The sequence below is a fragment of the Cygnus olor genome, chromosome 1 (assembly GCF_009769625.2).
Source record: "Cygnus olor isolate bCygOlo1 chromosome 1, bCygOlo1.pri.v2, whole genome shotgun sequence".
NCBI classification, from domain to species: domain Eukaryota; kingdom Metazoa; phylum Chordata; class Aves; order Anseriformes; family Anatidae; genus Cygnus; species Cygnus olor.
This window is the reverse complement of record NC_049169.1, coordinates 185,915,572-185,938,520: the sequence shown is the minus strand read 5'-3', so window position 1 is coordinate 185,938,520 and position 22,949 is coordinate 185,915,572. Positions and strand designations below refer to the sequence as shown.

The 22,949-nt window shown below is 43.1% G+C and overlaps 3 protein-coding genes across 6 annotated transcripts in view; 1 reads left to right on the top strand and 2 right to left on the bottom strand.

Annotated features, from left to right (window-relative positions):
- BRCA2 (BRCA2 DNA repair associated) overlaps positions 1–3,542 on the top strand; it is a 40,342-nt gene extending 36,800 nt beyond the window's left edge. Inside the window, exon 27 of the mRNA XM_040543867.1 lies at positions 727–3,542. Within this exon, the coding sequence (XP_040399801.1) occupies positions 727–1,365 (639 nt within the window). The 3' untranslated portion in view covers positions 1,366–3,542. The remainder of the gene's footprint in view (positions 1–726) is intronic.
- Positions 1,391–18,458, bottom strand: N4BP2L1 (NEDD4 binding protein 2 like 1). Its single transcript, XM_040569688.1, has 6 exons — positions 18,308–18,458; positions 16,060–16,345; positions 8,845–8,969; positions 7,928–8,016; positions 6,514–6,590; positions 1,391–3,923 (listed from the first exon to the last, which is right to left on the bottom strand). The coding sequence occupies exons 1-6, from the start codon at positions 18,456–18,458 to the stop codon at positions 3,695–3,697; spliced, it is 957 nt and encodes a 318-aa protein (XP_040425622.1). The 3' UTR covers positions 1,391–3,694.
- Positions 17,294–22,949, bottom strand: part of N4BP2L2 (NEDD4 binding protein 2 like 2) — a 51,555-nt gene continuing 45,899 nt past the window's right edge. For all 4 annotated transcript variants that reach the window (XM_040543868.1, XM_040543870.1, XM_040543869.1 and 1 more), the window contains one exon: positions 17,294–19,828. The gene's annotated coding sequence lies outside the window, so the exon portion shown is untranslated. The remainder of the gene's footprint in view (positions 19,829–22,949) is intronic.

Below are 22,949 nucleotides of genomic sequence, written 5' to 3'. Positions count from 1 at the left end.
ACTCTGCTTCCCATCGAGGCTGCTGGTGGCAAGTTGTTCTTGATGTGCAATACAGAGTGAATCAGAACAAAAATTTTTCCTGCCAATAGTTGTGAGGGAGGTGGAAACACACCGACCTCAGATCAATTCTTGAGGACTAAAATGCAGTCTGTAAGGCATCCTTTGCCATTTCAGAGACACTACTAATGTTCTGAACGTTTAGTGGCATATATCAATTTATTAAATATATTAATCAAATTGAAAAAAAAAAAAAGCATTAAAAGATATTCTCAAGCGTGTGTTGCAGTGCTATGTAGTGGGTATCTTGCATGTATTCATGGTTTTTATTCTACCCCTTTTTCCTTCATTTTTCCCTATTTAACAACCCGTTGAGGATATATCCAATACAGAAGACTCAATTAACTCATTTTTGCAGTGACTGCTTTGAATTCTTACCAGCTGGCACAGGAAAGTTCCCATACATTTAGCTTAGTTCTCAGAAACAGTGTAAATGTGCTGTCTTAATGTGTGTGCAAATGGTGACTTACCACGCATCAGTACTTGAAAAAATAAGATTAGTCACTTTCAGAAGATATCAGACTAAAGTTAACTTGGCTGTGAATGATAGAGCATTTTTCTATCAGTTATTTTTTTTCCCTGTTTTATGGAAGTAGTTCGGGAAGTTCAACTACTGCTACTACTACTAGTGGATTTTCTATTCAACATAAAACTTCTCTTTTTAACCAGATCTCATCTTCTAAAATGGAAAGTAAGCATCTGAGCCCTTTGTCAACCAGCACACCGAATATGAAACTCATCCCACAAGGGTCAGCAAAAACCCCTTCATCTGCTGCAACTGATGAAGACAATCCCAAAAACAGCAAAAAGAGAAAAGCAATGGACTTCCTCAGTTGCATACCTGCCCCTCCGCCACTGACACCGATCTGTTCGACCATTTCTCCATCTTTAAAAAAGGCATTTCAGCCTCCGCGAAGTTTGGGCTTACAGCGTAGCAAGTCAGCAAAAGAAACAAATCCGAACGTGGGTTTTGTTACCCCCAGCAGAAACATGAGAGAAGCTGTCCGTGTTCCCGTTAATGACCTGGTTGCGGATGAAGAACTCGCAATGATTAATACGCAAGCACTCATAAATACTTTACCAGAAGAAAAGAAGACTGAGGGTGTAAATGAAAACAGTACAATAGCTACTAATTTATCTGATGATCTTTCACCCAAACACAGTTCCAGAGCAGCTGAGGAAGCAAAGAACTTATTAAAAAGCAGTTCTGAAGGAGCTGAGGCTCTTCAGAAGGACGCAAGGGAACTTGGGGGCTCGTTATCAACCCACAGGATGCTGCAAAGACGAAAATCCCGAAAATGCTACTAGATACACATGTACAGTATTGTATATATTTCAAGGTTAAATGATTTTTACTTTGTACATTAAATCCCGATTGTATTTAATAAAGTTATATTACAAAAACTCCTGAAAGGGCATTTCATCTGCAGAACAAATGATTTGGAGTTGAATAATCATACGTTTCTCACACAAATGTTGCATACACCAGCATCACTCTGGCTGGAGGTTTTATAACCCATTACTTTGATTCTGATGTGTTGTTGAATTCTGGCAGGGTCTTTGTTTCAGTCTCAAGCACCCTCTTTTGTTACCAGCTGTAGCATTAGCATAGTTGTTTGTCAGAAGTAGCACAGGGCAAAATCAACAATTGTCTAAGTTTATTGGAACCAAACATAGCAGTTTAATTCTGAGATACTCTTCTGTAATTCTGGCATGGTTCTGTAATGTTTTCCTTAAAATTTCCATGCAGTGCTAAAAGAGTTCTAGAAAACAGCTATAATTATGACTGATTCATAGTAAAAGGATTAAAAAAAAAAAATAGTAATAATAAATCCTTGGTCATTCTTAGTTAGAGGTACTACTTTAAGCCAAAATGTTATGAAAGAAAGCCAGACCCTTAATTTCATCCCAAGTTCTTTCTGCCAGGAGGGAGTTAGTACTTCTAGTCATGATTTCATTTTCATTAACTTCTGCAGGTGAAGATTTTCAAAACCGGAGCTTCTGCACAAGAGAAGCAGTTCTGCTGGGCAGGCTCTGACTCCATGGTTTAGTTGTGCTGTTGTCCAGCCCCGCCTCGCCCCTCAGGTGTCAAAGAAGGATGGCAGCGGCTCCCTCCTGGTGACCTTTCGGCAGCCCTGTGCCACTAACTTGGCTCGAGTGCAGGGCTGAGGGCAGCTCCCGCGGCCAAGGTGGGCACTGTAGTGGGACTGGAGAACGTAAGAGGGTGACAGCGGCTTCGCCTAAAAACTTTGTGCAATACTGCAGGTGCCCTAAACCCTTTAACGAACGATTATTTACAATGGTGATCATGCTGCTTTACATGCAGCCTGAGTTAAAAAATAAAAGTAAAAACTAATTAATCCCCCCCCTACTGCTTTATACAGACTCCTACAGCCAGCTTAGCCTTTGCACAGGACTAACGTACTCCTTGATGCTTCTGGTGCTTCTGTCCACTAGTCTGGCAGAGGAACAGCAGCTGCACCTGTGTTTCTTCATGATCTGGGTGAGCTGTCTTCATTTCCTACTACAAAATACCTTGCTACTGCCCTCTTCTATAGCCACTGCCAAATGTTCTGTGCCTACTTACAGAAAATTGCCATCACAAATGCTGAGTTTTACAATAATGTTTTATGAGCCTTGTTGACAAAGATGTATCAGCAGGATTTTATAAAATTGCTGAAACTACTGCAGGATAGCTTCTTTTCCTCAGGCAGCCGTCAGTCAATGGCTTCTCTGCACTGCGTGGTGGAAGGAGTTGTTTTCTCCCCTTACAAACACTTTTTTCCCCCTCCTTTCTTAAGTTGTCATTTTGTGCAACACAGTTTGTCCTCCTGAGTTCAGGTAGTCAGCAGCCCTGTGCTTTGGCTATTTACAGCTGCCTCTGTAGCCTGGTACCACCTTAAAGTTAGCAAGCACACAGCTGGTGCTCTTTCCTTCAGAAAACTGAACTCTGCCTCCTGCTATGTCTCCGCAAGATGAAGGGCACAGTTTAAAGCATTAAAGTTTTCCTCCTTTAGGCTGGAGATGCTGCTTGGCTCTGTTAGCGCTAAGGTAAGAACAACATAAAAGCAGGCAGAAGATGTGTAGATTTAGAAGAGCATCAAATCTTGCCATGCTTTCTTAGAACTACCTTTTCCATGATTGACTTTGCCTCTCTGAAAGTTAGCAGTGACGTGCTAGACAAGAATGGGAAGACAGAAAAGCTTATACAGTAGCAAAACTGCAAGAAATGACCAGTGCATGGCGAAGGAATTAAGGAATTGGCCACATGGGCTGTAAGAAAAAAAAAAAAAAAAAAAAAAAGAATCTAAGAGTATTCAGTGCTCTCTAGCAGTGACAGAGCAATGCAAAAAAAAAAAAAAAAAAAAGGACAAGCTAATAGATGTCACCATAAGCATGAATGAATTTTAGTGAAGGAAGAGGGACGGGGGCATGCCGTTTGTGCCAGAGATAAGAGGGCAATCAGCCAGCAAGAGCTGTGAGATCATAATCTAGCGACATTTAAAGACTTTTAAGAAATAAAAGTCTTGTTTTGAAATGCAGTAGGAAAATACAAGAATAAAAAATTGTGTAAAAAAAGTAAAACTAGAGACTTTGATACCCTGATAATTAAAACACATACAGAGGCCTCCACTCCTCAGCGAAATGGCACAGTGTTCGTGCGTGCTGGGCGAGGTCTTCTGTGTGAGAAGGCCGGCGGGGGGCTGGAGTGGGCACCCAGGCCATAAGCTGTGTTTGGTCCCGTGGCGCTTCTGTCATCTCTGCTGGGCTGGTCGGAATGGAGAACGCTGTGGAAGGTAACGTTGTGCTCGTATTCTTCTTTCATCCGTTGTATCTTTTGTCGAGGGACGTCATGGATATTTCTTCTGTAGAGTCAACAGGAGCAGAAAATACATTACAGGTTATCTTAAGTTTGCTAGACATTGCTCCTTGTGCTTGGTGAGCCATTTCTACTTGTTTTTTGTTTGTTTGTTTGTTTTTTGGCTAAACTGTTGGTTGCCGCCACCTCTTTCTCAACGGTATTGTAGTGACAGCTGGAAAAAGTAACCCACACATTTTTGTGGGCAGGGAGTCCAGAAGAGCTTGAACAAATGTGCTGAAACAGCCAGGTAAGAAAGAGCTAGGTAGAAGCCCTGTATATTATGTTATGTGAATATTGCTGGGTTTTAGAGCCAACAGCTTGTCAGCACCAGGATGAACGTTCATACTTCTGGAGAAAGGCAAACAATGGCTGTGGCTAGCCCAGACACTGACTTGTGACAGGTGTAGAGGTCACAGATCTGTTGCTTTTATCTGTGTGCACGTGGGGAAAAAAATCATCTCTCATCTGGAGCAGAATGGGCAGAAATGATGGGGGAGATGGTGCTGCTGGTGGTGCTGTAGCAAGCACGGAGACAAGAGGAGTGGGGAAGAAAAGCTGGGAACTTGCATCTGTAAAACACAGGTTTGTTCTCCATACATGAAACCAGAGGGGTGGAAGACTCAATAGGAACACAAGATGAGATAGGGAGGAGAGGAGACATTGCATGTAATTTTAGGGACATGGTTTAGTGGGTGACATTGGTGGTAGGGAGATGGTTGGACCAGATGATCTTGGAGGGCTTTTCCAACCTTAATGGTTCTATGAGATAAAAATAGAAGGGGAAGATAAAAATAGAGGGGAAGGACGTGGAAAGGGAAACAAGACTTTACTGTTTGCAATGGAAGCTATCCATGGCCACACCTGGTGACTCCAGGGCAAATATACAAATGAAAGTAAGCCTGGGAAGAGGGGAGCAGTACGCTCAAACGTGCAGGGCTTTCTGGACAAACCAGAAACAGTCTTTCCAAAGACCGCCAGGTACTTCTGTGTCTCTGTGAGTTTGTGAGCTCTGACTAGCCTTATATTTACCATTTAGCTCTACAATGCCCTGTTAGTGATCTAGTGTGTCTTTGTCTTGCAGCTATATTTTTAAAGTCTTGCTGTACGCAAGTCCTGGAGTGCTCAAAATGTTTTTTTTTTTTCCCTCTATTGAAATTAAGGTGAAAGCAACGCAGCAGGTTTCCAGCTGCAGCAGCCCACTTGTCATGGGCATGAGATCCACCAGCAGCCAGTGCCCTACGCGTGGGCAGTGTGCAGTGGGGGGGTCAGCAACCAGCACAACTGCAAAGATGATGCAGAACCAGAATCGATCAGAACAAACCAGCCCCTGCTCCTTCATTTTTTCTGCCCAAGCAGCTGGGAATGGTGATGTACTTCATGACTGACATCCTGTGCCTTACAGGGGGTGTACAGGATGCATAAACAGAGCTCTGGCAAGAGCTACCTGTCGTCTTATGGGAGATGTACACTGCTCACAGTAGCTTGGGGAATAAAGATTTAGGTACCTAGAGAACCTAGGGTAACGCTAGAATATTTATCTGCTATCAGGAAACCTGCAGCCAGCGCTAGAGGTACTGGAAGCAACTTTCAGATTTCCCTGAATCGTCTGCCAAAATGCTGCCCCAAACTGAAGGTGTTTGAGTTAGCCTTACAGTCCTGGCAGGCTACTGCAAAAGCTGACTTGTTTCAAATAATTACTAAAAAAAATACAAGTTACCAATTAGCTCGGCCTGTAATTAACGACTACTAGTTAGATCTGTTTCTGCCCTACAAACCACTCCCTGCTGGTGCTGGTGAAGCTGATTCTGGTGAAGCTCTGGGCCAGGAGCCTCTTTGCCATTTGTCGTGCCCAAAAGGAATGATGCTGATTCCTGACTAGAGTTCCTAGCTGGTGCAAAGCAGAAATGGATCAGACTGAATGAAGTACGTGTGCCCTACTCCGTTGTGGTAACAAGTTAGCGTGGTAGCTTCTGGATCCAGAAGGTGGGTGTGCACTCTGCATTGCAATGTACTTTACAGCTGCTTGGTTAAAGGATAGGAGATTAGCCTGCATTTTGCAGTAATTAAACCATTAACCCTGCACCCATTAGTCAGATATGTTTGGCTGCGTCTATATCCTACCACATTATGCTGAGTTGATATATTCATTGTATCCCTTCTGCATGTGTTAAGACCTTTAGAGAGATCCTCTATAACCTCATTTCTTGAACGTGATTACAGTAGCATCCCACCATGCTACAGCTAGACAATATTTATTATGGTTATATTTTTTAGGAACATAAGTCTGAATATTTTCTGTGGTGCTTAGAGGTGTCTTGTGTCCAAACATAGAGAGTGCTGCTCAAAATACAGAATGAAAACTGGGGTACCTGCTGCAAGAGGCTTGCGGTACACGTACACGCTTCAGGTAGGTAGCTTTTCCTGTTGACTGACTCACTTCAGCTCTTTGGAGGCTGAATTTGCTACAGACTGGACACTGAGTAACAGAAACTTTCCACAACAGCCCTTCTGTTGTCATTTACCAGGTTATATTTTAGGGTGTATGAAGAGGAAAGTGAGAAGCTGTCTGCTGTGTCAAAGAGAAAAAGATGTACCTTGTCAGTTCGTGAACATTGAACTTCCAGGGTGTATCTGGTTCTCGGAATATAACTTCGTAGCTATTTTCACGTGCCTGAAGAAGTACACACACAAGTTTTAGATTATGGCCACCAAACCCAGGAGTAGCCAATCTTCCAGCCCCCCTGAGATTTTTGTTGGGTTAAGAGATGTATCATGCATCTCCAGGAGCCAGAAGGAAGATCACCACAACTCCCACCACGGTGTTGGTCTGACTCCCTGCTAGTCCATTCCCCTTACATCAAACGATTTGGGTCTCCCAGCAAACCCTGCCTCGGCATTCCCCCAGCACCCTGCTCCCCACGGTAAATGGTGCTCTGCCGCGGGAGCTCTCTGGCAGTCACAGAAGGTTCAAGAGCCACAGGTTGGCTGTGCCAACCTAGAGCTTCTGGGAGTGTCGTGCTATTTCCAGGCACTGAATCTACAGGTCTCGATTTTTTCATGGTAAAGCAACATATTTGTATCTACATATATATGTACATTTACATGTATATGTAAACATACATATATATATGTGTGTGTATATATATATACATATATATATAGCTAACACATTTATTGATTGCTTTTGGGGTTTTGATTTGGAGGGGGGAACATTGCCTCCTGAAGACATTATATAATAGCAGAAAGGAGGCAGGGGACTCGATCTTTTTACATCTTGTACACCTCTAGCTGTGATCTCTCACTTGCTTCATAGTCACCCTCAAGCATTCACAACTTCCTCTGGCGCAGTAACATGTCCAGGGTTTCCAGCACCATTATTAATTCTTGTCTCTTCTGAGCTCCCATAAAAGCAATACCTAGACCCAAATTTCTTAACTAACATGATCAGAACCCAAGAACTTATAGCTGTGCATAAACATGAGTATAATGTTATCAGGCAGGCCACACTATGAAACTGTACTAAAGATATTGGCAACAAACACTATGTCTGCCAGCACTGATAAAAAGAGATTCCAATGCACCTTCCAAGACTCTTTCTGGTGTATTTTTCACAAGTCATAAACTAAAATTTTGAGTCATATCGTGATACGTTTGCCAACTTTGGAAACTCTTATATTTGGTCAGTTTCAGATTCAACAGTTTGGAAACTGTCATACTCATGTCACTGTTGAGGATTGCCTGATTGCCAAGAAGCTACAGGGCAAGTTCAAGGACTGTTAATCTTTTCAGTAATTTTGCCTTCACTGAGGCATATAGCTGGCTAGATAAAATAAGTGCATAGGCACCTTTTCCCCTATGTCTTCCCACTACAAATTATTAACTATAATTAGAGGACTGAGGGAAAATGGAAGTAATTATTTTTAGCCTTGTTAAGAATTGTTTCAGTCAGATCACCTCTGAAATGTCACAGCTGAGCATGTAAAAGCAATAAATCATAGCTTTCCCTACCATCATCACATACGGCTTCATTTCCCAAGCATGGATGTTGGTGTTATCAATAATAACCGGGCTTTTCCCATTCTTCATTGCTTTGCGTGCTGTAATGTAACACATTAAGTAAAGCTAAAACGTATTAAGTAACAGACTGAGCCAGGTCTTTCTAGCCTAGAAGCGTCCTTTCCTTGCCCACTCCTAGCACACGTGGCTCCCCGCCGGACTTGGGTTTGTAGCTACCACCCAAACGCAGAGGTCAGCACCCAGCAGGTGTTTCCTGCAGGTGATGCAGCTGGTGGCTGTGCTCAGTAGCAAGATCTGAAACCCGTGTAGAACACATTTAGACATATTTAGGTATTTACAGCAAGTATGAGTGACTATTATTTGCTAAAGATGTCTGTTTTATGGTCTCAAGGTACGTTTGCCAATGCTCTAATTGAGTTCAGAGCACAGCCTCAAATATATGTGACATTTTTCTCTCTCAGACAGACACAAAGGTCATTTCATTCTCAAACTATGGAAGTTTGGAAGTTTTCCTCCTGCCTATCACTAATTCCTCACTGACACCCGCTTCTAGGTCAGGACAGACACCTAAGGAGTTGTAGTCTGCACAATGCCAGGCATACAGCTGTGCTGAGCAGCTGCAGTGCTGGTATTTGCATGCCACCTGCTGCTGATCAAGCTTCAGCAGGGCTACCTAATAGTCCCAGTTTTACTTTCAAAAATAGTATGTATCACCAACATTTATTCATTTTAAATTCCTCTCTTTAATGCTACAAAATAAAAACAGAAGCGGCAAATACTTTTTAACCAGTACACCATGAACTTCAGTGCATGACACTACTTTGAGATATTTTTATTTGGGGGCTCAATTTAAAGACATACTGAAAAGCAAAACTACGCTGACAAAAGACTGGATCAATTTCAGTCACCTCTCTTTTGGTTCCATTTGTGTGCATCCTCTAGGAAGTCAGGCTCAAACACGTATACACCATTTCTAGTAAAGAAGTCATCAGTACTAAGAACTACAGCACTGGGATAGTCATATTTCAGTTGTCTGGAAAAGAAAACACAACACAATGAAAGAAGGATTAGTATATGCAAACACATGCCTTTAACAAAGAACATTACATCAAGAGCAGTATGAATGCTCTGCAAATTTGCACAGTCCTTCGTTTTGAAAATCCCAGATTAAAGAGATCTGAAAATAATGTAATCAGTAGGTGGGCATGCAGGAGGAAAGGAATGGAGCTTAAAGGCATGTTTGATTTCTTTAATTCAGCAGAGAGATCTACAATGGACTGCCAACAGGAGTCTTTAATCATATTAATAAATTCAATTTTCTGAGTTATTTGAGAAGGTATGAACATACATTTTAAAAAATACTGCTAATCCCATGGAAGTGAGTCTCAAAAGGCAACTCTATTATGGGAGTTTCACTACAGAGAGATTTTTGAAGATAGCAAGGAGGAATGGTTTCTCATTTAGTAAGGATGGTCTGTATTATCAGCTTTGTCTTGTTCTTTGTTCTTCTTCTTCTTCCTTTGTCTGTAAAGCATGTAGCTCTTTTTTTAATGTACAAACAAGTATGAGAGGGATTAGTCAACATTTCCTATTTTTTTATGGTTCTTTCTGCTTCTCACTTGTCCCTGTTTTACTTTGCCCTCTTCTTGTCGAGCTGAGTCATTTTTCTTTGACTTCCATTTTTTAATGTTTTGTAGACAAATTTGCATAGCCTGGCTTGGCAGCCCCAGATGCAGCATATCCATAAAGGAGGTAGGTTCCCTGTGGTCAACAGCCAAGGGCAACCCCCTTCTCTTCACGTTGACGCGTGTCCCACAATGATGCCCACTCACAGCTGGGATGAGATCTGGCGGTGTCCTGCTGCAAGCTGACCAGGTGCCTTTCAGGCAGCGGCTGGCTCTAGGCAATGAAAATGCCCTGATGCAGTTGCTTGAATTTGAAGGATCCTTCCTGCAAATTAGTCCTCAGAGAACATTAAAAAAAAAAATCTTAATGCAAAACTGGGTTTCTGTTTGTGTTTTCATCTTATTTGTGTCTACAGGCTGAACTGTTTAGTTTGTCAGTCAAGGCAGTGTTGGGAGGAGGAGGGAAGGAGGGAATCTCTGCAAGAAGCCAGGGAGAGCCCACAGCATCATCTCGCTGCTCTCTTATCTCCTCAGGGCCCCAAAAGCCAAGAGAGAAGAAAGTAAGGCCAGCCCAGAAACCTTGTGACTCTCAGACATGAATGTCGCTGCCCTGCTATCTCGCGCCACACACGGTCTTCAGCCTGTGACTCATTTCAGCGTCCTCGATAAAACACTGCTCTTCCATCCCCATAAGCTACAAAACAACAATTTCTCAATGCCTTATCTAATTGAGCAACGGCAGGGGAAAAGGTCCCACTAGGTTATCGGCAAAAAAACAGACAGGCAGACAGAAAAGGCTTAATTCTCTCATCTCGAGCTCTGCTCCAGCCATTTACTTACCAATTTCATCCTAACCTGCCTGCCAGCAGCAATTCTTCGCTCGGATTGCACTTTGCTTTTCCTTGAACAAAGGCCGACTTCTGACTTGTTTCACCTGCGCTGTAATTTCCATCGTCTGCTGATTAATTCATATCATTTTGGGGTAGCCACTGCCACAGGGAGCAGAGCCTCGCTGCTGACTGACCGGCCAAGGCCAACCTCACAGCGCCGTGCTGCAGCCCCTGAATTACATACTGTTTAGCAGCTACACGTAGTTACCTTCTAGCTCGGAAGAGATGTTTTATTCACCTAATTACTGCTGGACAAAAAGATCCAAAAAAAGTTAAAAAGAAAAAAACAAACTTTAATTTTGGTCCCATGCAAATACTTCTTATCACGAAGAGCATGTGAGCACCTAATGCTTATCTGTTTGCTCTCACGCTGACACACTGATAAATTTAGCTCTCGGTAATTCAGTACCTTACCTTTCCTGTTCTATCCATCTGCATGACAATCTCTTCTCTAGAAAGCTGACTGTGCTAAAATATGTTGTCCCTTTACCTATTAAGATGCACATAAAATTGTACGTATTAATAAAAGATCTCAATATGTTTTTCTTCTTCGGTATTTCCTTTCAAAATATTATCACAGCGCAAATTTTTAAAACACTTCTTAGCATTTTAAATGCTAAAAGAGAGCTTTGATATGTGAGCAACTTAAGCAGTGTGTGATTACCTGTAAATTCAGTTTACTATCTTCATATCCCTGGTAATAAAGTAGATAAAACTGGTACTTCAAAGGAGGAAAAAGATGGCACAAAATGTGTTCAGAGCTATGAATTACTGGCACGTTTACTATACTCATACTAAACAAATAAAATCGTACTAATAGCAACATAACAAAACATTAAGCTTGTTTTGCTGTCTTTAACACTTGGTTTTCTACAACAACCGAACTGACTCCAAAGCTTATAGTTGTTTCCTGCCATCTTGTCCCGTTTTGTTTGTTCTGTCCCTTTTAATTTCACTTGCAAAAAAAAAAAAAAAATTCATTTGCACCCAAGACACTTTGATGTTTTGCTTGAGACTCTAGCCATTGAGATCTACATAGGACCAGAAGTTGATGTAGATTAAAGGTTTTACATTACCCCATTAGACTCCTGATCACTCTGTGCAATATTAATGCTTGTACTGGAGCTAAATATACAAAATTGGAGGACTTGTGCCCAGTGTTATTTATTAATAAATTCCGAGCAGCACGCACTGCAGTTAGATCAGTAAGCGTAAACCACACTAAGGACAAAAAGAAAACAGAAGTCTGTTTGCAAGATCAAAGGGTACTTACAAGCTACGCCTGCACTGAAGAAAAGCCACTGAACTTTAAGCACTGCATTGTGATAAACGGTATCTGTCAAAAGTTCAGTATTAATTTGCCTACACGATATTTAATTGCTCCATGTCTCAGCTGCCTTGCAGCAGTTACACTATGCTCTGTTACAGACACAAACCTGCTCTCCTCCCTTTCTTTCCCCTTCCCAGGGGGAAGCAGGTTTCCAAGCTAGGTGAAGTACCTCCATAGACCGATGGAGTTGGGGAAAAAAAAAGCTTTCAGATGTTTATGGCACAGAAGCAGCGAACTGCTGGCAGGGCCTGGGGACTGCTCACACCCTCCGGGAGCCCTCGGTGTGTGCAGAGGCTCCAGCGTCGTTGCCAATTCCAGCATCAGCTGCAGGGACGCCTCCGACCAGCGTGGGCTCTCGGTGCACTCACCTGCTCTTCACCCTGCTCAGGTTTACCATGTGCGTTGCAATGACTAAAAAGAGTATTTCTGTTGAAAATACAAGAGTACGAGCTAACAGAGAGGGGTTTTGAAGCCTTCTAAGTTATTCATCTGAGGACCTGCTCCCATGATTTATACAGTTTTTGAAGTCCTCTTTTTATTAATAGCATCTTCAGTACTTTTAAACAATCAATTCTGATTTTAACCGTATATATTTCATCCTCACAGACAACAAAATTACTAGCCAGGATTTCAACTAGCTGGATACAAGGATAGGACTTGAGGGAAGTCCCCACCTTCACTAATTATGTCACTGGAGAAAAACAAAGCCCCTGACTGCATTTCACAGGCTGTCACGTTTTTCCATCAGAAACTCTGGAAGTGAATGGATGTCCAATATTCAGTCTGGTAAAAAGATCAGAAGGAGAGTTTTCAGCATTCGTAAAAACCAGCAGAACTGTGTGCCAGGCAGATCTCAGGCCTGGTGGAGTCTCAAGATACAACCTCCTTCCAACATAACGCAGATCCTAATGTTTATGTGCTAGCACCGCATACAGCCACTTGTTCTGGTCACTAACAAAAAGCCTTCCTGTGGCGTTTTAGCATTCAGTTTCAGCAGAAAGTGAGAAAAATGAGAACCAGAGCACAGGCACAGCGCTATCAGCTGCCTGTAGTGCTTTGGTAACTTGCAGTGAGTGCCCTGAGGACTCTGACCTGGCACGAAGCTGCCAGGCACCACGGCAGTGCGTCCACGTCTCGCTGGCGGGACGCGAGCAGCAGCTGTGCTGTACCGCAGCAGGCTGCATGCGGCGGTCAATATGAGCATTCAGAAGGACCTGAAGCACGAGCATTTCGCATACACAGGTAAATGTTGACAGTGTGTTACCATCTGGAAGCAGGAGCTGCAGAGCTAATAGGCAAAGTCCGTGAACTGTGCTGCAATTCTCCTGTAGGGTCGGGATCCTGGCGACAAGGGACCGGCTGATTCGGGATCCCACCGACGGCAGGGCTGGAGAAGGGACTGGAGTGCAGGGAGGAACCAGATAAATGCAGCACAGAGAACTGGAGAACACAAAGCTTATGCCAAGCACCAATTCCTCAGTGCCAATGTATTTTTCCCTTCTGTTTCTTTGTCACCTGATCTGGATGACTGTTCGCGCTATGCTTCATAAGGGAGCACAAACACAATCCTATTTCAAGTGGTAAATCAACAGCAGTGGCTGACGAGTTACATATTTGATCACGCCCAGCCTAGTGCTTGAGCAAAACTGTTAAATAGGTTACATGTTATGTTGAGTTGTGCGTTTCCACCACAAAGTCTGTTGTGGAAGCAGATAGGAGCTTGCACTTGACTTCTGGAGATGTTTTTGCAAGCTATGCCCACTACTGCACCTCAGATACCTGTTTTCTTAGGAGTTGCCTCTGTTTGATCATAAACTACGCACTGTGGAGTTGGGGGGGGAACACATTCAGGTGAAGGATGTTATTCAGATTTGCTGGAGGCTGTTGGAGATGTAACTCCTAACTCCCTTCTTCTCCTACCCTGCTGGTGATGTATGGCAAATGGTTAGAGGGAACCAGTTAGGATCACCTAATAAATAGGCGGCTCAGGGATGTGTGTCCTTAACAGTGAAGTAATTGAAAAAGTTTGGACGCTGGCAGTGAGCAGACTAAATCCTCCTTCTGCCCTGACTGTTAAATTCAGGTGGCTCCTTCACTGTCTTTACCAGGAACCGAAAACCAGACCAGAACCGATCTGTCCCAGTGTCATTCCCGCTGCTCTGAGCAACTTGGATGGGGAAACGGTTTTAACAAAGATGCTGTAATTATATCTTACAAAGCTGTATCCAAACAGTGCCAGGTGACACTGAAAGGCCAGGGAATCAAGCCCTAAGCCCTAGCTCGCTCCTGGACAATAGTCTGGTGCAACAAACCGACAAGGGGATGCTCTATCAGCAAGTTGCAGTATCACTGGTGATAACATTCACGGTTCATGACATTTCTGAGTGCTGTAAAGGCACACAGCTTGCAACAGAAATAGTATCTGACATGAATAATGAATGAACGGAGACGTGTGTTAAAGCACCAGAAGAAACAACAGAGCGAAGGTTAAAACAACGGCATATACTGATAACCAAGAGCACAGTTAACAGCTGTGAAACTGGGAAACGTGCTCGTCACGCACACACCGATACAGAGCAATGACTTGCCACTAGGAGACAGGAGAGCAGGAGGATGGCCAGTGGGTCCCACCAGCCTGCAGCCACCCTCCTCCTTCCAACAGGCAGAGAGCTGTAGCTGTAAAGGCACCCGAAGTGGGAAAACAAAAATAACAGCCAAAAATCTCGCCTAAGATTCACGGAGCATAATGTAAGCAAAACTCAGAGGCAAAAAAAATGGCACCACAGTGACTGCAAGAGGACATAAAAAACCCACGTTGTCACCACCAACCAAGAGGAACCTAGAAGAAAAAGCAAAAATGGGGCTGCTGAAGGACCTTGTCCTTGCTGATTTTGGCCACACCACCTGTGCACATGTACCCTGATGCTGGCAAATATTTGAGTGTGATATTGTGAGTGAAAAACGTCAGAGAGAATGAATTTGAATGAGTAAAATTAGCTTACCTGCAAATTTTTAAAGTAAGTCTCACCTTTCCTCACCAATTGGATCTCGCACTGTGCTTGTTGTACTAATTCTCTACAAACATATTCTTGCCTAGCACATTACAGTTGCCAACACCAAAAGATACACAGTGTGGGACGTGGAAACAGCAAATCTCAGAAGTTTCTTGACACAGTCCTTTCATAATCTGAGAGAGCTAACGAAGAGGTGCTAAAGGCAGTTCTCACAGCTGCCCTTTGAGCCATGTAGTGTTCATGATACAATCAGCAGGGGCTAGATGCAGAACAAGTTCTTCAAGCATTCCCCTTACACGGGACTAAAACAATGTTTACGATTTATTTTGTAAATCCATCATTAATAATTAAACTTGTGTTTTGACCTGAAAAAAAGAGGCAAGTTATTTCCATTGGCTGAGAATACGTCCCCAAAATCCCTCCGTTCATTCTGGCACGCTCTCCTCACCGGGAGGAAACCCACGGTGAACATTCATCTTTTGGTGGAGAGCAGGGGGACACCAGGAGCTTTGGGATACCAGGCTGTGGCTATGCTGTGTCGGGCAGGCTGCGGTGCCACCCCACAGCACTCCCCATGGAGCTTTTCCACCTATTTTTCACCGTTCTTGGAGCCACTTCTGCCTCTATCTCACACCGCTGGGGCTCAGACAACATGAAACCAGAAGTCCCAGCCCTCGGCAATTCTCGCTGCGAGACAGAGGAACTGCCTTACCATCGGCAATCAACCACAAAATAAAAAGCCCTAGCCTGGTACTTTTTACAGAACACCAAATACCGTGGCTGGGGTGGTTTAAGAGCTTACTGGAATCGCACCTTTGGGCACTAATCCCTTAAAAACACCTTCCCCCATGCGATGGGCAGCGTGTCCTTAAAGCAGCTCCCCGTGGCTGGAGCAACGAAGCTCCGAAGCATTTCTGAGCTTTCTGCGAGGCTCCTGCTCCCCTTCCCAGCCAGCAACACGTCCCCACAGCGCTCAGAGGTGGCTGTCACACCCCATTTCCATTTCCATCTCGCAGCCCAGCCTTGCTCGTTCCTGGTTTCGGAGCAGCAGCGAGGGGCGCTGAGGACCCCCTGGCACCGCCTCGCTGCGCACCCCGGGCTGTGCCGGGCCATTTGGGGCTCGGCTCTGGCAGCCCGCACAAGGGCTGGCTCCCTGCCCTCCACCGGCCTGAGGGAGCCCAGACCCTGCGAGGCTAAGCCCTAAGAAGCCCTAAGCAGATGTCACGGCACCAGCCTCGCTCCCTCCTCCGGGCCCGGCCCTTACCTGGCCAGCGTGCTCTTCCCGGAGCCCGGCAGGCCCCGCAGCAGCACCAGGCTCTTGCCGAAGCGCCTCCGAGGCGGGGGCTGCAGGCTGAGCCCCCCCAGGGCTCGGAGCAGCCGCTCGTCCATGCGGCCCGGCCCGGCCCGGCCCGGCCCGGCCCCGGTTGTGCGAGGGCCGGGCCCGGCCCGGAAGGGGGAGGGAGGCGGCGGGGAGCCGGCCCCGGCCCCTCCCGGGGAGGCCTCGCTCGGGGAAGGGCTGGGCTGCCCTCGGTTAGCCCGAGGGGTCGGCTCTAATTACTAAAAACTAATTAATGTGCGCGTTATCCAGGTGGGAGGCTGATGCTGCCGGTGCTGAGAAGCCCCAGGCCCAGGCTCTGGCCCCCATGCTCTGCCCCGCAGGCTGGGGAGAAAGGCGGTCACCACAGCACGCCAGAGCTGCCTACGGTACCCCAGCTTCGGATTTGTCTATTTTATTTCTTTCGCCTTCTTTCTTTTTATTTCTGATGGAGCTACTGGATTCCACCCAAAAGCAGGCGAGGATTCCAGGCAGCCGCAGCTAAGTAACTGCGCTGCATTGCATAAGCAACCCCGTGCATCAAGCTCACCACTTCAGCTTCCCTCTTTTTTTTTCCACATGCATTATCACATGAGAAACCACAGCGAGTTTAACGTGATTTATTTTCCGTAAAGAAAGCCTGACCTGCTTTAACATTACCACCATGCAAGACAAAGAAAGAATACAGTTTCCACGGAAAACAAAAACACTTGGTGTGGTGTCACTCGCCCTTTCAGAGCCATACAAAACAGCAGCTGCAGTCTGGTCAGAAACCAGGCTCAGGCATACTACAGGGACACATGTCCATTTAACTACAGACACTGCAGTTTTGGCTCTAAGAGTTTGCAAATAGTATATATATTGCACATAGTAACACACTATGCGCATATGCAACACACTATGCGCAAATATGGTGTTCGCATACCATATGAAAGCTTAGTTCCCCCAATGTGGCACACCAAATATTGTAGTAATATTTTAATTACTTGGAGAAAGTAAATCTTTCAAGATCAAAAACCAACATACTTTCCACCACTAGCTGAATCAAGTGGAAAAAGGCAGCAGGAAATAATATCTATAAACTTCACAAATCAAGGCTACCATCAGACTTTTAAAGTACACTTAAAATGGCAACACCCTTCAAAACGATGAAACAATTTATCCATACACAAATGCTGTGAGATTTTTGAAAACGATTTTTATTTCAAGCATTCTGGAAGGTCAGTATTCAGTAACAGAAAATATATGCATTCAGAATTCTTTCTCAATAAATAAAGGTAGGAAGAAAATAGGAACACTTTGGTGACATTTTCTTGAAACCAAATCGACTCTTCTGTTGCCACGGTACATCAGGTTAAGTCTGAAGCTGAGGTTTTGACCAGCATGAATTACCTCCCTCCCCATTATATTTTCCGTAATATGCTCCTTGTAGAAGAGCAGTATGTTTCCAACCAAGGAAAGGAGAAAATCACACACGCACGCATGAAAAATGCATCAAAAAGTATAGTCACCGAGTTTTGCCAATGGTGCAATATAAAGATTTATGCATTTCTAAACTTAACTGCTTACGTGCAATATTTAAGTAGAGAATGGGGGACACTGGCAATTTAGACCTCAGTGCAGCTTCAGTCAGGCACTGCCTTTTCAGCTGATACACAATGAAAAGGGTGTAGGCAAAAGATGAGAAAGAGGAGACAAATGAAGAAATGGTTAAATATTCTGGATCTAGAAGCCACAGAAGTGGGAAGTATTTCTGACAAGTACACACAACCTAAATTTGCTTGTTTCTCTTCTCATTGATCTTTTCCCACCCTTTTCACCATAAGTGAGGTGGTATTTGTCTTTTTGTCACCCTCCTCACTACAAAGAATTTTCCAGCCTTATCAATGAAAGTTTATCTCATAATTGACAAAGTTAGTTTATAAATTTTATAAGTTTACAAGTCTATAAATTGAACGTTTATCTCCTAATTGCTCTGATTAAATGAATTTTCTCCTTAATTATTTTTTCTTTCCTGTAGGCTATATCCACAGCTGTCCTTCAGTGATATTTTCCTCCATACTATCTTCTTCTGATTTCTCTTTTTACCTCCCTCCCTTCTTTATTGCCTGTCTCACCTTCATTACTTGCTATTTCAGCAAGCAGACCTGCTTTTTCTCATAAATAGACATCCTTTGTGATCTTGCCCTGCCCCCACCAGCCTCTTTTCTTTCTGGTCCTTCACACCACACCTTGCTTTCTGTTTTCCTCCTCCAGTTTGTGGTTGCTTCCTTCATTCTGCAGGTGAAAGTGGCAGACACCTCAGCATCATGATCAAGGCCAACCTGCAGTGCTCCACTTCCAGGCATCACAGCACTTCAAAGATATATGCACCGAACATTTGGCAACATTTTAGGGACCACAGCCATACATCAGGTCGATTTTGTGCTTCTCCAGAAAAGTGAGAGAGAGCTGGCAGAGAAGCCTGGCCCTGTTTACAATCTCCACAGAAAGAAGAACATAGATGAATCTAACCACACCTTGGGAAAACACAAAACAAAACAAAAAAATGATATTGTGTCTTAAAAACTCGGGATGAAATTTGTCACTTATGCAATTTAGCTCACTTCACGTATGTAACTATTTCTGCTACCTCTGTGGGCTTTTTACAGAAATTTGCATGAGCAAAATTTTAGATTTTATTCTTAAGTGCTCACCAAATTCTGCTGCTCATCTCCCTCAGAAAGCCATCACTCCACTAGTGATACTGGGATAATTTCCTCAGTAACAGAACTGTTACCACTAAGGTTACTGTTCTGGTTGAAAAGTCCTTAATTTTGAAGGAAAAACCCAACATAAAAACAAATAATAATAAAAGAAAAAGAAATCTGTGTCTGCTTTTAGTTTAAATTTCTCCTTACATAAGAATTTTAAGTAAAAACAATGGCAAAAGGAATACCTCTAACAAACATGAAGTCACCAATTACCGGTGTTAGTTATAGGTCTTATCCGTCTAACACAAACCATACACAATTTTCCTCCAGTGTGTTTGAATCAGGTCTATAGCAGAACTTCCTTCTTATTTCTACAGTCTCAAATGAACCTAGTTGGAGGGAAACATGAAGCATCATTTCAGGAGAAAACAATGTAAGTTGTGCACTTATGGATGAAAGAATGGGAAGGAGAGATTGATGAAGAATTCTTCCACTTGACATTATAACGAGATTGGGAGGTAATTATCAGGAACAAGATGAAAGGTAAGAGCAGGCAGAAGCAGGATAAGACATGTAACTAAAAACAGAAAAAAAAGCCATCTTTCCCTGCAGGCAGGCATCATTACCAGTTCACGTCCCAGTTCCTGTAGCAAAATCTGGGGTCCTCAGACAAGTGCGTTAAACACCAGAGCCTGACGTTCACACCTCATGTGGACAGACACCTCCTTCGTGCTACTTTCAGTATCCTCGTATCGTGCTCAAATGTGAAGAGAAGGGATACATTCCAACTGGTGTCAGAAAGTGACCTTATACTAAGCAATAAAAAATTATCCCAATTTTGATTTTTATTATGTGGACAGAGAACTTGATATTGGTGAAGGAAAAAAACAAAAACAAAACAGATGGCCACAGATTCACACCAAAAAAAAGTCACACTGGTAACTTTCTTCCAGGTTACTCCTTACATTTAAAACCCTTGGTTGCAAACTGAAGTCCTTCCATGGTGGAATCAAAGTGAGAAGTTTCTGTAATAAAAGAGAGATTTTGCTGAAATATCGCAACAAGTTCAGCCTGTAGAAAGACTTTAATGGTTGCAAATCCGATCTTCAGACTAAAAAGAGTTCAGCTGTCTGATGATTTACAAAGTCTATTTCTCTCTTTCATACTTAGCTGTTGATAACTTTTTGAAAAAGTGAAAAAGAATGGAGAGAAAGCAAACAATAGAAAGCATAGAAAAAAATTAAAAATGCAAGAAAATGGGAAAAAAAAAACATGGATGTCAAAACTAGAGATAGCACAGACCTAGCAATCTTGAGATTTAAAAATAAGGAGAAGAGTAACATGGTGGACATTTTCTTTTATATATTTTTTTAAATTTCCTCATATTTATTATTTTTCCTCTTATTTATTTTTCTCTTATTTTTTATTTCCTCTTATACCTGCTACTAATTATGATCTCTAAGTAAATTTTAGGCCAGGTCTTCCTGGAAAGCACTGTAACAGGTAGATGATTTTCTCTGGTTATGATTCTGGGTGCTTTTTTCACGCTTCTTGACATTTAAAATTAGTGGTTAAATGCCAAAGGATAGAGATTTATTTTTTTTAATTATCATTTTAATAAAGTAGCAACTGTTCGAGTCTGACCATGGGATGATACAGTATCTTCTGTAGCAACAGTGGAGGACTGTTTTCTTGCTTGCCTTCTATTTTTTCAATTATTTTTCATGCTAGCCAAAAGACAGAAGAATCAGTGAAGCAATGGATTTGTGGCCTTGTTTCTTCCATTTCTCAGACCTTCCACATTCTGAAACTCTCAATTTATTGTGTAAACACTTAAGCATTGAAGCAGTTGAAATTGGCTTAATGATATGCTTTAAATCAGACATGCTTAAGTGATACTCTTTTTAGCAATTGTTTCAAGTTACAAATACAAAAACAGACTACAGAGAAATGGACCTGCAAGTAGGAACTGGAAACAAGATAATCTCTGTTAGCCAACTCTTGGAGAGAAATGTTTAACCTCAGGAACTGAGAAGGAAAACCAAGTTTTAGTATCAGTTAAATTCTTATGATTCCTACTTTTCCACAGAATGAGGAAATGTGTCACAGATCCATTCTCAGTGTTCAGGTATGAATATATATCTATGTATATTGCTTTTATCACTATTCTTTTTCCTGCTCAGTTCCCAGGTCATCCTTGTTTTTGCCACCATCACACCTGCGAATCCTTCATCTCCTGCATCAAACAGAAGCCAAAAGTTTTAACATCAAAGCTTTGGGAGTCTTGATTCCACCCTTCCTATCGCTTCTCGTTCATCACCACTGACATCTCCTGATTTGACCTATTTGCCAGCCATCTCACGCTCACTTTCAAGCAGCCTTCTGCTGCCTTACGTGCCTGGGAAGTGCTCTAACAGAGAAGTTAGGAGCATCTGGTGGTACACAACGGGCCTGTGCACAGCATCCGCTCAAGCGCGGAGGTCTGCACATCAAAGCAACTCCGCATGGTAAGCAAAGCAAGTGCACGTATGGTCTGCATACAGATCTGCACTAAACACACAGCCCTTTTCACACAAGCAGTTCTGGTAATTCTTTACTCATTTCATCTTCAAACCCATCCCACAAAATGTTCAGTTTTCAACCAAGATCAGCTTCTGCACAAAGTCCCCTGCATCGCGCTACCAACACCTGTAGCAGTGCAAGAGCAGGCTACGCAGCTTTAGGAACGAACAGCTCTTTCTGCTCTTTTCAGAAGCAGCATTAGCTTATCCAAATTTAAACCATTGATGAAACTGCAGTTCGATGAAGTTTCCTATTATTCAGCACAACCAGCTTTCTCTTCTGCCTGTCCCCGGCACGTTTTGCTGCACCTTACCCTGTGGACTGCATGGCTCTAAGAATTCGTTTCAGCCTGATGGTCCAGACTGAACTCTTTTTGGATGTCAGCTCTGCATTGAATCATACAGCTGACCTGCTTTGCTCCGGCTGCAGAAGCACTGTGTCCAACAAAGGGAGATGACAACAATATCATGGCCAGGAAAGGGAGGACTGATAACGTATATCATCAGGAGACTTGTCTCACCAAAACACCTGCCCTGCTGGGCTGTCCTGGAGGAAGTGTCCCTGCAGGGAGTTACTGCAAAGCGACCTCTACACTTCAAACACAAGCATGCCAGCTTTTATTTTGTAATAATAAATGCAGATAAATGCTTAAACTGCAATCAGCTTTTGTCATCTTGTTCTACATTTGCATTGGCATCTGGCACTGTGGGTTCCTGGCCTAAGGAGACCTACACAACAAAATAATATGCTGTTTTCACTGATCTCAGCTGTTTTTATTTTTAAATCAGGATCTCTTGCTTAATCTCCACAGCAAATACTGATGTACTGCCAACACTGCAACAAGGAGCTCTCAAAACTGCTTGAGATTAACCCTGTGTATTTACAGAGGAACACCACCACTGTTCACTCTCCCATTTCAGTAAGAATAGCCTTATGCAACATTAATACAGAAGTAAGATCATCTGGCTAATAACTGAGTTACACTTGGCCAGTAATGCTTAGTTATTCTCAAATCTCACACTATCATTCCAGTCCCTTTAGCTCTCCATTTATTTTCCATGATGTAATAATCTTTCAATAGAAATTAATCTGTTTCCTTGCCTTTTTTTTTTTTTGAAAAGAAGTTCTGACATTTGATGAAATTTAATCCATTTCAGCATTTATAGAGGTTCACTGGGGCAGTTTTGCAACCACTCTGACACCATTCTTGGTAAGTTTGCCCAGCTCAGCAACTAGAAAATATTGATTGTGGGGTGAGGAAAGATGACCCTATCCCTCAAAACTGGTGTAAGGTCCTATCGATAACCCTAAGAGATGCTTTTCACATACATTTGCACTTGGTTAGACTGTATACAATATACAAACTCATCTAAGTTTGCCAGCCCAGCAGAAAACTTTCCATTTCTTTCCTGCAGATTAGCAAGTTAAACTACTCCCTTTATGTCAGCCAGCGAGTGCCAGCACTGACAAATTGGAGAGCAGGGCTAGGAGGAAGAAGGGAGCCACCAGCCTAAAGCCATCCCACCTCTGGTGTCTCCTCCTCTCCCTCCAGCAGCCATCAGGACTTTTCCTGATTCATTGCAG